This window comes from Rana temporaria, chromosome 11 (assembly GCF_905171775.1).
Source record: "Rana temporaria chromosome 11, aRanTem1.1, whole genome shotgun sequence".
NCBI lineage: Eukaryota > Metazoa > Chordata > Amphibia > Anura > Ranidae > Rana > Rana temporaria.
The window spans coordinates 104,633,879-104,653,817 of record NC_053499.1 but is presented as its reverse complement, the minus strand read 5'-3'; the positions used below and the strand labels follow the sequence as shown (position 1 = coordinate 104,653,817).

Sequence of the window (19,939 nt, the reverse complement as noted above, 5' to 3'; positions counted from 1 at the left end):
AAAACCCGCAGCCACCCAGGACTGAGGCCAAGAATCAGCACTCCACTGACCCTGAAAGAAGGCACCAAAACCCGAACCCCCGGCCGCATTAGTATACAGCTCCAGGTCAAAGTTGCTGACCGGGCCAGACATCCACAAGGCCCTGCCGTTAAAAACCTCTAGAAAAGAGTGCCATACCCGCAGGTCCTCCCTGTGCTCCTTCACGAGCCGCACATAATGATTGGGCAACCTAACACCCGCAGTGCTAGCCGTCGACAAAAAACTCTCCCCATCGGGATGATCCTGCAGGCAAAATTTAGCTTACCCAACAGCGACTGCAAAGCCCGCAGCTGCACCTTATGCACTCCAATCATGCCCCTGACCTCCGCCTTGAGGCCTTCCAGCTTATCCTCCGGCAACCGGCATTCCATCTTCTCGGCGCCGATGACTATGCCCAGGAATTGAATAACTGACCTGGGCCCTTCCGTTTTTTCGGGCGCCAATGGCACCCCAAAACGTTCCGCTATGTGTTCTAGCGTAGATAACAAAACTGCACAAATCCGTGACCCCCCCGGGCCTATGCAGAGAAAGTCATCCAGATAGTGGATAACCGAATTCACCCCCGCCACGTCTTGCACCACCCATTCCAGAAAGGAACTGAATTGTTCGAACAACGCACAGGATACCGAGCAGCCCATGGGCAGACATTTGTCCACATAGAACTCCCCTTCCCAGTGACACCCCAACAACCTGAAGCTGTCCGGGTGCACCGGCAACAGCCGGAAGGCCGCCTCGATGTCCGACTTGGCCATCAACGCCCCCCGGCCGTACTTCCTGACCCATCCCACTGCCGCGTCAAACGATGTGTAGCACACCGAACAATCGCCCGCATCAATCGCATCATTCACCGACCCCCCTTTTGGAAATGAGAGGTGGTGAATGAGTCTGAACTTGTTTGGTTCCTTCTTCGGAACCACCCCCAACGGTGAGACCACCAGCCCCTCCAAAGGGGGGAACTCAAACCTGCCCCCCATGCGGCCCAGCCCCACCTCCTTCCGTAGTTTCTCAGAAACCACTTCCGGGTGCTGGAGAGCAGAACGCAAATTTTTGGACAGTGGCGGAACCACCGTCAAGCTACAAGGAATACGGAACCCAACAGTAAAACCTTCCTCCAGAAGCTGAGCCGCCGCTCTGTCCGGATACCTACCGAGAAACGGCAGCATCCTTCTCACCATCACCGGGGTGCTCCCTCTTACCTGAAGAATCCCTGGGACGTCCCTTGCCCTGCTTGAAGCAGCGGGAAGAGGGGTGATTACCCCCACATCCGGAGCATTCATGCTTGTATCGGCACGACCCTCCAAACTTGCAGCTGCCCTCGTTGAACTGCCAACAAACCCCCTTTTTCTTTCCGGCCGACTGTCCCAGGGAAGAGGCCCCGCCGCCCCCCCCCCTGAAAAAACGGCGCAGACGTCCTCGGAGCCGTCATCAGCCGCATCCAAAGGCTAATGTCCTTGGCGTCCCACGGAATTTCTGGCCTGATCGCCCGACGTTGCCTGAACTGTTCGTCATATCTAAGCCAACCCGTGCCCCCATAGCACCTGTAGGCCTCACTGATCGCCTCCTGGTAACTGAAGAGCGCCGAGCAGTGCTCAGGGTTCTTCTTGCCAATCACACTGGCCATAATAGAATACGCTTGCGACCAGTTCGCGAACGTGCGAGGTATCAGCCTGTACCTCCTCTTCTCCTCATCTTCCTTCTTAGAATCCTCCGGTTTTACCCTGTCCAAATTGAATTTCTCCAACGGTAACAGCGCGAATATCTCCACGTACTCGCTCTTCCAGATCTTCTCCCGTACCTCCTGTTTCAGGTGCGACCCCAATGGCGCATCGTAACAGGTGTAAACCTGCCCCCTAGCCTCATCCGCCAAACAAACCAAATCCCGTTTCTTAGAAGCGGCCCCCGCCGAGTCGGCGGTAACCTCCGGCTGCACCGCTGCCCCGGCCCCCAAGCCACCCCCACTTGCCTCCTTTCCAGCTACTACCACCGCCGTCGGGGCCACCGCCGCCGCGGTTACCCCTGGAGCTCCCCCGACCGGCCCCCAAGCCGCCGCCGGGCTTGCGGGAGGTCTGTCCCCCCCTTTTAGCTGACTGACCAGAGCCTCTAACCCCGACAGAAACCTCTGCAAACCCACATCCCCTCCAGCAATCCCCACCTGTGCATCCGTAACCTGGGACGCCGGTGCAACAACCACATTCCTCTCAACCACATCAACACATTGCCCATTAGAAACATCAGTGTAAATTGACTTACCGGGCTGCGTGGAAGCAATCCCATCAGCCGACCGTCTCGAATCCCTCGCTGCTGGTACCGTCCTGGGAAAGACCTCGTCCTCAGATCCCGACCGCTCTCCCTCCGACCGATCCTCCTCCTCCTCCAATGATGACCCACCGGGCGGCTCGGTCCCGGAGGCCGAAGGCCCAGGGCCGGATTCACTCCCCCTGCGGGCCCTGGACCCGTGTGCCGATTTTGCCGAAGCTTTTCTGCCTGGCGTAACCCTGTTGCTGCCGACGCGCTCCAACTCCTGCAAGTGGCTAGCCGAGGAAGCTGGGGGGCTAGCCACCGTGGCCTGTGATCCCACTCGCCGAGACCCCACCACCGGGCCCGTCACCGCCTGATCCACACGCCGGGCGGGCAAGGCCGCCGCATCTGAGCCCCTTGGCCGTCCCCCCCTCGCACCCACGCTACTCCTGGTGCCCCCGGCTGGGCCCTCAGAAACAGTACCAGCCGCACGCTTCGCGGGGGGGCCCGATGGGGCCCTGCTATGTCCGCTATCCCCTCTCTGCCGTCCCGGGGATAGACTAGGCGAATACCGGCGGGGGGGGGCGGGACGAGCGCGTCCGCGAGGCCCCCCGGCCTGTGTGATTAGGCCCCGACGCCGCTGCTCCCACGCCTGTGTGATCAGGCCCCGATGCGGCCTGCATTGCGTCCCCGTGTGCCCGCGCTGCCCCCCGGACTGACCGTTCAGGCCCCGACTCCGCCCGCACCGCACCTGTGTGCTCCGGCCCCGATGCTGCTTGTCCGGCTTGGACGCGGCTAGGCCCCGACGCCATACGCCCCATGTCCCCTCCGTCCTGCGGTAAAAGCGCCCCCAGCTGCCGCTGCAGCCAGTCCTCACCCCGGATAGCCGCCTCCGCCCTCAATCTAACGAATAAATCCTCGATCGCCGCCATCGCCGTGAATACTTGGGCCAAAACGAATTCACTGCAGGCTGAGCAGACACAGCAGCAACTTCGCTCCCCCACGCCTCACTTGCCCGGGAAACGGAGGGTAGGAGATATATATAATCTCCCCTCCCACCGCTGTTACTCCTCCCCCCCAGCTACCAAGGTTTTCTGTTAACCCTGTCATGGCCGGCCCTACACTGACTTGCAGTTGCTCCGGGCCTCACTTTAAAGACCAGAGGTGTTTTTACAGTTTGGCACTGTGCTGCTTTAACTGGTAATTGAGCGGTCATGCAATGTTGTACCCAAATGAAATTTGCATCCTTTTTTTCCCACAAATAGAGCTTTCTTTTAATGGTATTTGATTGCCTCTGCGATTTTTATTTTTTGCGATATAAACGGAAAAAGACCGAAAATATGGGGAAAAAAATATTTTCTACTTTTTGTTCGAAGAAAAATCGAATGAACTCAATTTTAGTCATACATTTAGGCCAAAATGTATTCAGCCACATGTCTTTAGTAAAAAAAAGTCAATAAGCGTATATTTATTGGTTTGCGCAATAGATATATCGTCTACAAACTAGGGTACATTTTCTGGAATTTACACAGCTTTTAATTTATAACTGCCTATCATTTCTTGAGGTGCTAAAATGGCAGGGAAGTACAAAATCCAATTTTGGAAAGTAGACACCCCAAGAAAATGGCTGAGACATATTGAGCCCATTGAATATTTTTTTTTTTTTTGTCCCAAGTGATTGAATAATGACAAAAAAATATTTTTTTTACAAAAAGTTGTCACTAAATGATATATTGCTCACACTCACCATGCCTCTCAGCAAATAGCTTGGGGTGTCTACTTTCCAAAATGGGGTCATTTGGGGGGGTTTTGTGCCATTTGGGCATTCCATGGCCTCCGAAACTGTGATAGTGAGGAGTAAAATCAAAAATGTACACCCTTAGAAAGCCTGAAGGCGGTGCTTGGTTTTTGGGGTCCCGTGCGTGGCTAGGCTCCCAAAATGTCTCACATGTGGTATCCCTGTACTCGGGAGAAGCAACGGAATGTATTTTGGGGTGTAATTCCACATGGCATGTTTCCACATGGCATGTTTGAGCAATAAATTAATTTAATTTAGTGACAACTTTGTGCAAAAAAAATTCAACATGCCTCTCAGCAAATAGCTTGTGGTCTACTTTCCAAAATAGGGACATTTGGGGGGGGGGGTTTGAACTGTCCTGGCATTTTATGCACAACATTTAGAAGCTCTTTTAACCACCTGAAGACAAAGCTCTTTCTGACACTTTTTGTTTACATGAAAACATGTTTTTTTTTTTTTTTTTTTTTTTTTTTCGCAAGAAAATTACGTTGACCCCCCAAACATTATATATTTTTTTGGAAGAAAAGGCCCTACAGATTAAAATGGTGGGTGTTGCATTTTTTTTCAACGCAGTATTTGCGCAGCGATTTTTCAAACGCGTTTTTTGGGGAAAAATTGTAATGCTCTAAAACACACTATATTGCCCAAATGTTTGATGAAATAAAGATGATCTTGGGCTGAGTACATGGATACCAAACACAAAATGCTTTAAAATTGCGCACAAAGGCGCAGTGGCTACAAACTACATACATTTTTAAAAGTCTTGTAACCTGTAGGTTACCACATTAGATTTACAGAAGAGGTCTATTGCTAAAATTTCTGCCCTTCATCTGACCTTCGCATACCTCACATGCATGGTGCAATTGCTGTTTACATATCACGCTTGTGTTTGCCTTTGCGCAAGAGCAGGGGGGGGCAGGGGTGCTTTTTTTAATTATTTATTTATTTATTTATTTTTTTAAACTGTTCCTTCCATTTTTTTTTTTTTTTTTATCTCAGGGAATGTAAATATCCCTTATGATAGAAATAGGTAGTGACAGGTACTCCTTCTTTTTTTTTTTTTTTTTAATTGGGGGTCTATTAGACCCTAGATCAGGGATATGCAATTAGCGGACCTCCAGCTGTTGCAAAACTACAAGTCCCATCATGCTTTTGCCTCTGGGAGTCATGCTTGTGACTGTCAGTCATGCTATACCTCATGGGAATTGTAGTTCTGAAACAGCTGGAGGTCCGCTAATTGCATATCCCTGCCCTAGATCTTTCCTCTGCCCTCAAAGCATCTGAACACACCAAGATCGGTGTGATTAAAATGCTTTCCCACTTTCCCAATGGCACAGTTTATATCCGGGGGGGGGGGGACATTCTAGAGGCTAAATGGCCGCTAGGATTGCTTTTACATGAAAGCTGGCTGAAAAGAATGATAGAATGATACCAAGATGATACCTAAACCCGCAGGCATCATTCTGGTATAACCATTCAAACTCCAGCAACACGCCAGTACGTTGCTGGTCATTGTTGGACATGTATTGAAAAAAAAATTGATCCGTGGGTATGCCTACCATTAGAATACCTCCCTTCATCCACCCACTTCTAATGATGGGCATGCATGCACCATTTATATATGCTGAAGCATGGGGGCATCCTCCCACAAAAAAGTTATGCTGCGTACGCACGGTCAGTCTTTCCCACGGGCAAGCCTCCATCGGAATTTCGAACGGATGTACGCGGCATTAGGAGCAAAATCGCTCCTCCGCCCCTGCTACCCCCATGCTTCGGCATATATGCTCGTCTTCGTCTTCTTTTTTTTTTTTTTTTTTTTTTTTAACTGTGGTGGTGAAATCACCTCCTACAGCACTGGAGTCATGGCTTTATGTATCGTGGGAGCAAACGCTGTTGTTGTCAAGATAAATAAATCCGTGCTCCAGCTGAATAGCATACCTGAAAACAAAAAAATGGTTAACAATAAAAGACAGTAAATAGTAAAGTATAAAAAAATTACATACCCTATTGTTTGTAATTGGTATATCCTGATCAGTGAACTCAAACAAAGGCTGCTTGGGGCCTGGTTGATTGACCATAGATCAAGGGAGGAGGGGGGAAATGTTTGGGATTTTCAAGGCACTAGTATGCAACAGTGTAAAAAAAAAATACATACCTGAAAGACAAGCATGATAAAACATTGCAGAATAGAATACAGTCAAAAAAAGAGCAGAACAATAGAGAGGGAGAGAACAATAAAACGACAACAATTTTTTTTATTATTTTCTATATATATTTATTTTTTATTTTTTGTTTAACTGTTTTTTGTATCGGTTCAACTTTTCGGGTCCAGGTTTGGGTCCCTCAAAATGCACTGGCATCTTGTAAAACCCTGTGTAAGTGTGTCCTAGCCTGTGAAATGCTGTAACCTACGCTAAAACTTCACTAGTGTGTGTGTGTGTGTGTGTGTGTGTGGTAGCATTCAAAACATTCACCAATGCAAAGACCAGGATTGTCAGGACAGCGAGGACAATAACGGGTGTCCACGCTTTCTACAGATGCAACATTTTCTTTGGGGGGCTCGTTGGGTAGGGGTACTCTCGAGGACATACGGAAACTGCCTCTCATGCAGCTGGCTTACTACAGGTGCAGAACGATCTCTTCCTCAAAGTCAAGGAAGGATAAAGTCCTGCCTGAAGCTCTGTATAACACATGAACGTTCAGCAAAGCCAATTGAAAGAAGTATACAGACAGTTTTTTTATACCATGTCTTGGCTTACGGGCAATTGGATACGGCACCAACAACTGGTCGTTGAGGTTCACCCTTCCCATATTAAGGTTATAGTTGTGCACACAGAGGGGTTTCTCCACAACACCAGCCGCCGTACGAATTTGGACTGTCATGTCTGCGTGAAGGGAGGACAGAAGGAAAACATTTTTATTATCCCTCCACTTCACAGAGCAAGTTATTACACTTTAAGCAGGCTCTCTCCCCCAGCCTAAGATGGGAATATAAAAGCCCCGGCGATTAGGTCGCACGGTGCCCCATGTGCCAATCTGATAATCAAACAAGTGACTAAAAAGTGGCACGCTCGTGTAATAATTGTCCTCATATACATGGTACCCCTTTCCAAATAAGGGTGACACCAAGTCCCACACTATCTTGCCAGCGCTCCCTATGTAATCTGGGCAGTTCTCTGGCTCTACGTGACTATATTTCCCCTCATAAAGCGCCATGTATAGCCTGTCACAGAGCTTATAGAGCTTGACCCCGTATCTGGCACGCTTGCTGGGAAGGTACTGTTTGAAAGACAAGCTGCCAGAAAACTTAATTAGGGACTCATCAACGCAGACAACTTGATGGGGAGTATACAAGGCTGCAAAACGTTGGTTGAAGTGGTTTATGAAGGGCCGAATTTTGTAGAGCCGATCGTATTCTGGGTCTCGGGGGACGACAAAGTTTATTGTCTTTGAAGTGCATGAACCGCAAGATCGCCTTGTGTCATTTCCTGGACATGGAAGCAGAGAACACGCCTGACCTTAGCAGGGACCTCACCTTCGTCACCAGAGCTATCTGTCATGGAGCAGCTGTCATCTACAGGATCGTATTCTGAGCCTGAATCTGACAGGTGCGTGACCTCCTCTTCACTATCTGTCATGCTCAGCAACTCATAGGCCTCTTTACTAGTGTACCTTTGATTTGCCATTTTGGGCTCCAAATTTAGTGGTACACTAGTAAGGATTCAGGGCTCAAAATTTCAAGTCTTGAGCCACTAGCCAGGCCTCAAAGGTAACTTGCCACCAGTTGCCCAACCCCTACCCTGCTCCGCCCCTAATTCTGCTGCTAATCACGCCCTCATAAATTATCTCATGAAATGACACTTAAATGTTTTATGCAGAATTAAGTTACAGAAATAAATATTAACTTTATCAGTTCCCCTCAGCACGGCCTCACCTGTGCTCATCAATGGAGCCTCACTATGTCCACCATTGCGGACTCATTGTGCCCCCCCATTGCGGACTCATTGTGCCCCCCCATTGCGGACTCATTGTGCCCCCCCATTGCGGACTCGTTGTGCCCCCCCCATTGCGGACTCGTTGTGCCCCCCCCCCATTGCGGACTCGTTGTGCCCCCCCCATTGCGGACTCGTTGTGCCCCCCCCCCATTGCGGACTCGTTGTGCCCCCCCATTGCGGACTCGTTGTGCCCCCCCACTGCGGACTCGTTGTGCCCCCCCCCCCATTGCGGACTCATTGTGCCCCCCCCCCATTGCGGACTCGTTGTGCCCCCCCATTGCGGACTCGTTGTGCCCCCCTCCATTGAAGACTCGCTGTGCTCCCCCCCATTGAAGACTCACTGTGCTCCCCCCCATTGAAGACTCGCTGTGCTCCCCCCATTGAAGACTCGCTGTGCTCCCCCCATTGAAGACTCGCTGTGCTCCCCCCATTGAAGACTCGCTGTGCTCCCCCCATTGAAGACTCGCTGTGCTCCCCCCATTGAAGACTCGCTGTGCTCCCCCCCATTGAAGACTCGCTGTGCTCCCCCCATTGAAGACTCACTGTGCCCGCCTCCTCCTGACCCCGTACCTGTGATAGACAACACATCCCAGCATTGGACCCACGTTCTGTCTATTACAGGTGCGGGATCAGGAGGAGGCGGGGGGTGTGAGCGAGAGGAGGAAATTTCAATACTAGTTCCAACACCGGGCAATACCGCTCTGCTCTCGCTGCGGTTATGTGTGTTGTGTTTTGTAAGTGACAATGATCGATCAATACTGCACTTGGGTGGGCTGGACTGGGTGGAGGGGCAAAACGTATCTGGGCCGATCCCGCTAACAATGCATTTTTGGGAACCCTAAACTGCTGGGAATGCTAGTATAGATCTGATCAGATATTGATCCGTTCAGATACTATACCACTAAGGTAGGTGTATGCTGCATGCGTGGGTGTTAGCGCTACTGGCACTAACCTGACGCTGCCTAGGGCGACGCAGACCCTGGCTGACGCTAAAACCTAATTGATATCACCCACCGGGCGATCAGGGGGTTAAACCTTTATTGGGTTATATACAGTGGGTGCCCTGATGCTATAAAAAGCAAACTAACAAACCAGTGTCACCCGTAACACTTATATGGTGATCACTGGTGAAAGGGTTAAATCGGGGACAATCAGGGGCTTAAAACCTTTATTAGAAAATATATGGGGGTACCTGAAGCTATATAAAAACCTAGCGGTGAAACTAAATAACTAACTGGATAACCAGCGTCACCAGTGACACTTATACAGTGATCACTGGCAAAAGGGTTAACTCTAGGGACAATCGGGGTGGGGTGGGGGGGGGCGGGTTAAAACCTTTATTAGAAAATATATGGGGGTAGCTTTTGCTATAAAAACCTGGAGGTGAACCTAAAAAAAATAACTGGCTACCTAGCGGCGACACTACTACAGCGATCAGAAAAATTATCGCTTAGTGACACTGTCGACATTGAGTGGGGGCTGGGGGGTGACCTGGGGGGGGGGTGACTGGGGGTGATTTGTGTGCCTACGTGTCAGTGGCCTGTTGGTGCAACTTATTTGATGTCTTCTCTCCTTGAGCGCCGGACGAAAAGACCACCGCAAGGAGAGGTAACATCATTGTTTACATCACATGATCAGCTGTCATTGGCTGACAGCTGATCGTGTGGTAAGAGACCGGGACCGGCCCCTTACTCGGATCTGTGATCACCCGAGTCTCAGTGACTCGGTGATCACAGCGTGCGTCCTGCAGGGGGTGCACAAAGGGGAGGACGTCTATTGACGGCCCCCCGGCAAAGAAAATCTGCGCTGTAGCCGTCTTTCGGCTATAGCATGGATGGGAAGTGGTTAAAGATGGGAGATTTGAGAATATGTAATGACTTGATGGAATGGAAGCTGATTTTGCAAGGTAAGAAACTTGCCCAGAGTAGTGTAATTATGAAGGTGGTACTAAACTAGCTATCTTAAACTAGGTTCAGTTTTAACAGACAACAATAAAAATAGGTATGCCTGTTATATGCTAGGCTACATATTCACTACTTTTTTTTTCCCCCCTCAGTTGCTAGGTTACACTGAAAAAAATGTAAATCTACAGATGTTTATTGGAACAGCTGATGACCGTTACTTGAGGCCTCATGCATTTTACCAGGTACATAGAATCACTGGGAAAACGGTAGCTACTGCTAGCCAAGAAATTGTCATAGCTAGCACCAAAGTCTTGGAAATTCCACTGTTACCAGAAAACAACATGTGTGCAAGGTATGTTCAAAAAATATTTTTTTTTTACTACGGTATAGGAAAATTATTTTTATGCTTCAAACATTGATAAACCAAAAAAATGTACATCTTACTGAAGCCTAAATATGGTGTCCGCTTAAATTTTCCTTTTTAGGCTTTCCCCCCCCCCACCTGGTGAGCCAGTAACACAATTCCCTTCTTAGAGTCTCTACATTCTGGATGAACAAGAAAGGTTACTCCCCCTAAAGTGGGACTTTAGTAGGCCAAACACTGATATATGTAAAAGATGTTTATTGAAAAATAATATACATGGTAACAATTGTATGTAAAAAACATGCATCAAGGGCAGAGTGTGCATGTGTATGACAGATATACATATACAGTACAAAACGGCACATATAAAACAGAGGGGGGGAGAGGGGAGAGGGGAGGGGGGAGAAGAGAGGGGAGGGGGGAGAAGAGAGGGAGAGAGAGCAGGGAAAGATGGGGGGGTATACAGAGAGAGAGAGGTATACAAGGAGATGGACAGAGAGGGGGGGGAAAGAGGGGAGAGAAAGGGGAGGGGGGAGAAGGAAGGGAGAGAGAGCAGGGGAAGAGGGGGGAGGGGGGAGGGGGGAGAAGAGAGGGGAGGGGGAGAAGAGAGGGAGAGAGAGCAGGGGAAGATGGGGGGGGGTATACAGAGAGAGAGAGAGAGGTATACAAGGAGATGGACAGAGAGGGGGGGAAGAGGGGAGAGAAAAGGGGAGGGGGAGAAGGAAGGGAGAGAGAGCAGGGGAAGATGGGGAGGGGGGAGAAGGGAGAGAGAGCAGGGGAACATAAGGGGGGGAGTGGGGTATAGAGAGAGGGAGAGGTATACAAGGAGATGGATAGGGGGGGAGGGGGGAGAGAGAGAGGGGGGGAGAGAGAGGGGAGGGGGAGAGAGAAGGGGGGGAGGGGGGTATACAGAGAGAGAGAGGTATACAAGGAGATGGACAGAGAGGGGGAGGAGGGAGAGAGAGGGGAGGAGGGAGAGAGAGGGGAGGAGGGAGAAGGGAGGGGGAGAGAGCAGGGGAAGATAAGGGGGGGGTATACAGAGAGAGAGGTATACAAGGAGATGGACAGAGAGGGGGAGGGAGAGACCTTCAGGGTGAAAACGTGTGCTTTGCTCTGCTTGCAGCCTCCTATTCACTCCTATTCACTTCATGTTCCCGCCCTCTATTTCTTGCTTCCTATTTCCTGCATCCTGGTTTCCTGTGACATCACTAGGTGAATCTGGAGGATGGGAACTAGCCGCTACCATGGTGGATGCAACGGCCGCGTGTATAACACTGTTGGCCGTGCACGCGTCAGACGCATGGAGAAAGGGGGGTGTGTACCCGCGTTGGCGTCCCGCGGCAGAGATATCATTGGAGCAGGTGTCCGTACTGGCTCCTCCTGTGTTTAAAGAGGCCGCCCTGCAAAAGGCTTTCTGCACGGGACAGCCCTTCTGCGCCGGGCGGGGATGTCCTAAGGGGGCGAATCTGAGCAGACTTGGTCGCCCGAGCATATGGATGCTGCACAGCAAAGAAAGCAAAGGCATGAAGGGCAATTGTCAGTGACATGGCTTCCACACATAACATTCTGGTCAGAAAGAAGGAGAAATTTCAAAAAATTTCGAAAGGCAATATCGCATTTAAAAATGGCCAAAACATAAAAAAAACTGACATCTGTACAAATTGGTGCATACGTCCAGGTAAATATGTAGGCACCATAGGAAGGAGAAAGCTTTTTCAAAACCTAAGTAGAACAAACAAACCAAAAGGGGGGGACAAAATTGCCACATAAAAGGGAACTATTAATACACTATATACATTATCCATATTTATACGTATCTTTTCTTTGAGAGAGATGGACAATTTTGGTAGGAAGGGTTTTATTTGTATTCATTGTGGTATTTCCGGCTCCCACTCTGAGACCCCTGATTCAAAGCCCTCCAGGAAGGGTCTGTAAGATATACAGCCGTTGAGTCCTGGGGGTTGCGTGGCATTTAATTTGAAAATCCACCTCTGTTACAGTTGTAGGAGGGTTTTATTTCGTGTCCCCGCCCCTCATGCCCATGAGTGGCGGGGACACTAATAAAACCCTGTCAATAATCAGATTAACAGCAGGTACCAAATATTTTTTTTTTTTAAATCCTGTAACTGTACTGTAATCAGGGCAGGACTTAGGGTGGTGGGGGGCCCCTGGGTTTGAGTGTTGAAGGGGCCCCCTGGAGCTGAGAATTGGGGGGGGGGGATCGAAGATGTTGAGCGAGGGGGGGATCATAGTTGTTGAGCGGGGGGGGCGAATTGAAGTTGTTGAGCGGGGGGGGGGGGGCGTATTAAAGTTGTTGAGCGGGTGGGGGGGTTCCTCTCACCTGTGCATGGAATGTGACGGCTCTCTTCCCTTCAGCAGACATCCACACACCGCTCCAGTTCCTACTGGGGTTTTGCAGTTGTTGAGCGGGGGCGAGTGCCTCTCACCTGTGCCGACAGCCGGGGCCACAGACTGTCATATTAGCCCGGCTGTCGGCTTTCTTCCCTTCAGCAGCCACAGTCCTCCACACACCGCTCCGGTTCCTCCTGCTTCCATGCCTCCTCTTGCAGTGCGGAAAAATTAACCCTTTTGCGGGACTGCGGGAAGAAGCTGTCTGTGCGGGAAAGTCTGCAGAATCTGTGCGTGTTGGGAGGTATGCGCATGGCCGCCATCATGAATTTTGGGGCCCCTTACACAGCTTAAGGCATGGGCCCCCTGGGGCAGAGAACCGGGGGGGGGGGGGGGAGAGGGGTGCTGTCGCCTGAAATTGAGAAATGGGGGGGCTGCCGCAAATTGAGAAGCGGGGGGGGGGGGGCCTTTAAGAAAAAAAATAAATCAAGAAAAAAAAAAAATATATATATATATATATATATATATATATATATATATATATATATATATTATATATTTATATATATATATATTATATATTTATATATATATATATATATATATATATATATATATATATATATATATATAAAAAAAGGGGGTAGCCATCCGGGGACCTTTGGGCCCTTTATTATTAATAATAATAATATATATATATATATATATATATATATATATATATATATATATATATATAAAACTTGAAGATTGCTTGAAGATTTTTTGGAGGAGCTTCAGCACACCCAAGCACCCACCTGGAGCCACCCCTGTCTATACACGTGTTGCCTTTTGTTGCAATTTGAATGCCTTTAAACTGAATGGGCTGTTTAACAAGGTGATTACAATAGGTTTAAACAATATTTTCTTTCTCGTTTGCTGATCTGCACATATAAAATTTAGCTTTGCATGTATTCAGATACTGTGTAACCTCCAATAGCACATTGTTGCAGTGGTGTTTTGCCAAAATTATCACATGAGACATGGGTTGGAACTTGTTAAACTGTAAGTGGCATTATGGGGAACTTTTCAGAAGTTAAAATAAAACATTGCTGATAAAACACGAGGGCTTTCCGACTTTTGCATAAATAAGCAATACTATGTTACAGATAATGAACAAGAAATGTAAAAAAAAAAAAAAACATTAGGGCCTGTTAACTCCGGTAAATCTGGATCTGTTTCAGGGTTACCATGTAGTTTTACGCTTTTATGTTACTCATTTTCTTGGGGATGGTAATTAATGCCCCCGGATAAAAATGTCTGTTCTGTTTTATGAAGAAAAATGAATGAAAATTATATGCTAGAGGGTTTTCCAAAAGTTATGACATCATAAATGTTGGTTGGTTGCAGCCTGTTTTTGATAATTTAGTACTTGGGGAACATGGTTCTGGTGGGGTGGTCTAGATATTTTACGCATCTTGGTTCAGTAACTATTACTAATGTAGCTAATATGTATATGAATTTTATTACAGTATTGATTGTGCTGGTATTCTAAAGCTGCGAAATTCTGATATTGAACTGCGCAAAGGGGAGACTGACATTGGCAGGAAGAATACTCGCGTGCGCCTGGTCTTCAGAGCACATATACCCCAACCCAATGGAAAAGTGCTGTCATTGCAAACTGCCTCTATACCCATTGAATGTTGTAAGTAATGCCAAACTTGATGATTAGTAATTAAGTCATAACCTGTATTTTTAGTATGCAAATCGGAATGCAAAAGTAAGGGACCCTAGTTTTTTTCTGGTTACATATTCAGATCAAATGATCCAAAGTAAGGTTGGCCATATATTATACAATTTTTTTTTTTTTGTTCATACATCATGGGACACAGAGTCGGGCTAATATTCCTTACCTGCTGGGTTATACTTCATCAGGTGAATGAACACTGGTAGGTCCTGCAAGGTTTTGCCTGTAAGCTGTCCCTGGGTGCTGGACCCTGTAAATGGGAATCCTGGACACTACAGTGCTAAGGCATTCCTGCAGGGGCTGTACAGGTCCAAGGGAGTGGACCCTAAACATGAAAGAGTACCCAGTCCTTGAAGGTCCTTAAGTAACAGGAGCCCGCCGTGATGTGTGAAGATTGGGCTCTTAGTTTCTAAGTGCCCTGCGCCTGGATGGGTTAGTGAAACCCCCTTTACATTTATTATATTGTGGGGTGTCCCAGTGATTGTAACAATCAGTTAAGCTAGCTAGAGGCTGGACACCTGTGTGTGGTGACCATACAGGGAAAATTTTTGGGCTAGCTGTGGGTGTTTGCAAAGTGTACCTTGCTGCTTGTGTCTGGCTGTTTTTTACCTGTATGATGGCGCACAACGCTGCACCATTTCGCTTTGGTTTTAACCAGGCCGCACATGTGTTTACAAAAGTCATTATGGCGTAAGTGCATTCACAAAGGTGCCGCTAAAACTTAAGTTTATTGTTCGACAACCAGGGCTTATGTGCATTTATAGAGTACTGCTATACTCGCCAGTTGTTGCCTGGCAGCCATGGCGCACATGCATTCGCAAGAGCGCCGCTATACTCACTCGTGTTTGTTGGCAGCCATGGCGCACGCGACCTCGCTGCACTGGGGCGGTTGTCTTATTGGGCACATAAAGATTTGCGTCATGGGCAAATGTGGCCACGCCCATTCGCCGGGACCGCGTGCGTGTGCAGTGTTGTGTTGTGCTTGCCCCCTCCCTTGTACTACAGGAGAGTCAGGACACCCACCTCTATGTGCAACGTAAAGAGTCCTGACTCTCCAGTAGTTCAAGGGAGGGGGCGAGCATGACACTCCACACCAGGGAGAAAGCCTTGCATTACTGTGTGGAGTTAGACAGAAGAACAGGAAGTGAGGATTTCTCAGAAGAAATAAGGACATTTAAAAGCTAAGGATGAGTTAAGTGAAGGAGGACTGCACTAAGGTAAAGCTATTTAGGAAAAAAAATAGTACCTTTTTTGAATTCTGGTGCTTGGGTATCTGATCACTCACTACAGGCTCTAGAACAGAGTATAACATTCACAGTGCGGCATTTGGAAAGCTTAGGCTGGATCATAAATACTGAAAAGTCAAACTTGAGACCAGCCCAAAGTCTAAAGTACCGTATCTAGGTCTGATCCTAGATAAGTGTCCAGGCAAGAGTATTCTTGCCACCAACAAGGATCTGGATCAGTCCACCTTTCACAATTCACCTCTTTGGGGTGAATCTCATGTTGTAACATGGCATAGTGTCAATCTGTCAACTTTATATGTCCTTAATGTAAAATGTTTTTTTTTTTTTCATACAATTTTGTATTTCATGTAATTTTTGTACTTTTTCTATGAATATGTATTAAAATATATTTTTTATAATTTTTTGAATATATATATTTTTTTGTTGCCTACATAATCCCAACCCAAGAGGTTTTCACATTACAAATTTTTAAGGGATGATGGCAACCACATGGTCAATTGTATAGGCTGGTTTATTTACCCACAGGGATCTGTGCCCTGAAGACGCGGGTTTGCGTCGGATAAGGGACACCAGAAAACCCTCCATTTGACTCTGTATGAGTCTTCTAGGGATGATGGTATCCTCACTCGAGGCAGTGTCATATGCCTAGTTCCATTCCAGGTTGCTGCAACAAGATATCTTGTTGATTTGGAACAGGAGAGGAAAAGCCATGGATTATCCAATGTTCTTATCTCCTCGGGCATGCTTAAGCCTACGCTGGTGGTTACAGGATCAGAACCTGCAACAGGGAAGAGCCTTCCTCCCTGTAACGTGGAGAGTACTGACTACAGACGCCAGTCTCTCAGGCTGGGGAGCGACCTCAGAGGGGCTCACAGCTCAAGGAAAATGGCCAAGGACAGAGCAGATCCTGCCCACCAACATCCTGGAATTCCTGGCAGTATGTCTGGCCCTGCGTCCTGGACGATGGAGCTTCAGGACTACCCTGTCAGGGTTCAGTCCGAGAATGCCACTGCAGTGGCCTATATAAACCAAGGTGGTACCAGGAGCCGTTCAGCTCTAAAGGAGGTGAACCACATACTAGCCTGGGCAGAGGGACATGTGCCAATTATATCGGCAGTTCATATCCTGAGAATAGAGAACTGGAAGGCAGATTTTCTCAGCCACCAGCAGATCTGCCCAGGGTAATGGTCCCTACACCCAGGGGTGTTACTGGAAATGTGCCAATGTTGGGGATTGCCAGAGGTCTATCTACTGCTTTTCAGATTTAAAGGGACACTAACGTTTTTTTTTTTTTTTTTTTAGCTAAATAGCTTCCTTTACCTTACTGCAGTCCTGGTTTCATGTCCTCCATTGTTCGTTTTTGCTGTAATCCTTCTCTGTTCTGAACACTTCCTGGTTGTCTGTTTCCTGATGAAAAAAGTCATGGGAGCTTTCTCTCTGTGGTCACTAATCAAGAAGGTGTGATTACTATGTGTCTAAAACCCCTCAACACCAATCGGTTTCGTTTTCCAAACCATCACTGCTCTGTATTGGCTCTGTGCAGCAGAGAAGCAGGAAACATGCAAAACGAAACTGAAACTACAGTTACAATATATGATTGATTTTTATCTATGTTTAATCATTTTTAAAAGGAATCGGTTAACTATTATGTCTTCATACCCTGTAACCAGTCATTTCAGCAAAAAAATTTTTTTTCCTTTACAACTCCTTTAACAGCAAGCTACAGCAGTTTGTGTCCGGAAAAAGGGATCCTCTGGCAATCGGAGCAGACGCTCTAATAGTTCCATGGAGCCAATACTCCCTGGTTTATGCTTTTCCTCCGATCCCCCTCCGAATCATGCGCAAAAAAATGTGGAAAGAAAGCGGGAGTACAGTCATTCTGGTGGCACCAGCCTGGCCCAGAAGGCCTTGGTTCCTGGAGATTGTGATACAATGAATGAAAGGGCCATGAACACTTCCACGGTGCCCCCATCTACTGTCTCGGTGTCCTATATTCCACCCCAATTTGCAGTCTCTAAATTTGATGACATGGCTATTGAAGCCAGGATGTTAAAGGGCCGTGACATTTCAGGACCAGTAGTGTGACTAGGAAGATCTATCAAAAGGTCTGGAAGACTTATATTGTTTGGTGTGAAGCCAGAAAATGGCATCCACGCAAATACGTGATTGGGAGAACTCTCTTTTCTGCAGTCGGCTGTAGAAATCAAATTGGCTTTAAGTGCAACCAGAGGTCAGGTTTTGGCCCTATCATTATTCTTCCAAAGGCCTTTAGCCTCTCATTCACTGATCCAAACCTTTATGCAGGCGGCAACTCGTTTGCATTCCCCCCATTAGGTCACCTATGTGTCCTTGGGACTTGAACTTGGTGTTGTCTGTATTACAGAAACAACCATTTGAACCCATCAAGGAAATTCCATTAGACATCCTGATGGCTATCGTCTCGGCTAGGATGGTGTCGGAGTTGGCGGCCCTGTCATGCAGGGAACCGTATTTAACCACTTCCTTACTGGGCACTTAAACCCCTTCCTGACCAGAGGACTTTTTGCGATTCGGCACTGCGTCGCTTTAACTGACAATTGCGCGGTCGTGCGACGTGGCTCGAAAACAAAATTAACGTCCTTTTTTCCCCACAAATAGAGCTTTCTTTTGGTGGTATTTGATCACCTCTGCGGTTTTTATTTTTTGCGCTATAAACAAAAATAGAGCGACAATTTTGAAAAAAAAAATATATATTTTTACTTGTTGCTATAATAAATAGCTCAATTTTTTTTTTTTACGTTTTTTTTTATCCTCAGTCTAGGCCGATACGTATTCTACATATTTTTAGTAAAAAAAAAAAAAAAAAATCGCAATAAGCGACTGGTTTGCGCAAAAGTTATAGCGCCTACAAAATAAGGGACAGAATTATTATTATTATTTTTTTTTTTTTACTCGAAATGGCGGCGATCTGCGATTTTTATTGGGACTGCGACGTTATGGCGGACACATCGGACACTTTTGACACGTTTTTGGCGCCATTCACATTTATACTGCAATCAGTGCTATAAATATGCACTAATTACTGTATAATTTTTTTTTTTACTAGAAATGGCGGCGATCTGCGATTTTTATTGGGACTGCAACGTTATGGCGGACACATCGGACACTTTTGACACATTTTTGGCGCCATTCACATTTATACTGCAATCAGTGCTATAAATATGCACTAATTACTGTATAAATGTGACTGGCAGGGAAGGGGTTAACACTAGGGGGTGAGGAAGGGGTTAAATGTGTATCCTAATTAGTGTTCTAACTGTGGGGGAGGGGGGGTGACTGGGGGGGGTGACCGATCTGTGTCCCTATGTACAAGAGACACAGATCCGTCTCCTCTCTCCCCTGACAGCACCGCTGTCTGCGAGAGCCGGGAATGAGAGGTGATCTCATATGTAAACATATGAGATCATCTCTCATTGGCCGCACAGATCGCCTAGGAAACGGCCGCTCCGATTGGCCGTTCACGGCGATCTGTGACTGGCTGTGTCCAAGGGACACGGCCAGCACAGCAGTTCCCCGCTGCGCGCTCGGGAGCGCGCGCGGGGAACGCGAAAAGGGGCGGCCGTAAAAACACGGCCTCCCAGAGAAGTAGAGCCACCCGGCGGCCGTATATAGTCGTACGGCCGTCGGGAAGTGGTTAATCTTTCACCACGACAGGGTCGTGTTACGATCTGTTTCAAACCTTTTTTGCCAAAGTGGTGTCGGCCTTTCATTTAAATCGGGACAATTTTTTGCCATCTTTTTTCTCTCGGCCTCGTTCAGCAGAAGAGAGACAACTGCACTCCTTGGACGTTGTTTGGGCAGTCATGGTTTATTTCTCTAGATCTGCGGAGATCCAAAAGGACCCAAGAAAGGGCAGGCGGCTTCCATTGCCAATTGGGTCCGTCAATTAGTCATTTAGGCCTACCGTCTGAAATGTAAAGCTCCTCCCTTTAGGGTGAGAGCTCATTCTGCCAGGGATGTAGGAACCTCCTGGGCTTTTCAACATCAGGTATCTGTGGCTCAGATTTGTAACGCTGCTACCTGGTCTTCAGTGCATACGTTCACAAAATGTTATCACGTGGATGTTCGAGCAGCCAAGGATTCGGCCTTCGGCCGCAGTGTTCTGCGGGCTGCCGTTTAAAAACTGATGGCTACTGTTTGACAGGGTGTCTCCCTCCCCTCAAGGCTATTGCTCTGGGACATCCCAGCAGGTAATGAATGCTGACTCTGTGTCGCATTTTTACATCATACTTACCTGTAA

The 19,939-nt window shown here is 47.7% G+C and overlaps 1 protein-coding gene across 1 annotated transcript in view; it reads left to right on the top strand.

Annotated features, from left to right (window-relative positions):
- NFATC3 (nuclear factor of activated T cells 3) overlaps positions 1-19,939 on the top strand; it is a 734,948-nt gene that overhangs the window by 200,557 nt on the left and 514,452 nt on the right. Inside the window, exons 5-6 of the mRNA XM_040327757.1 lie at positions 10,127-10,326; positions 14,199-14,371. Of these exons, the coding sequence (XP_040183691.1) occupies positions 10,127-10,326; positions 14,199-14,371 (373 nt within the window). The remainder of the gene's footprint in view (positions 1-10,126; positions 10,327-14,198; positions 14,372-19,939) is intronic.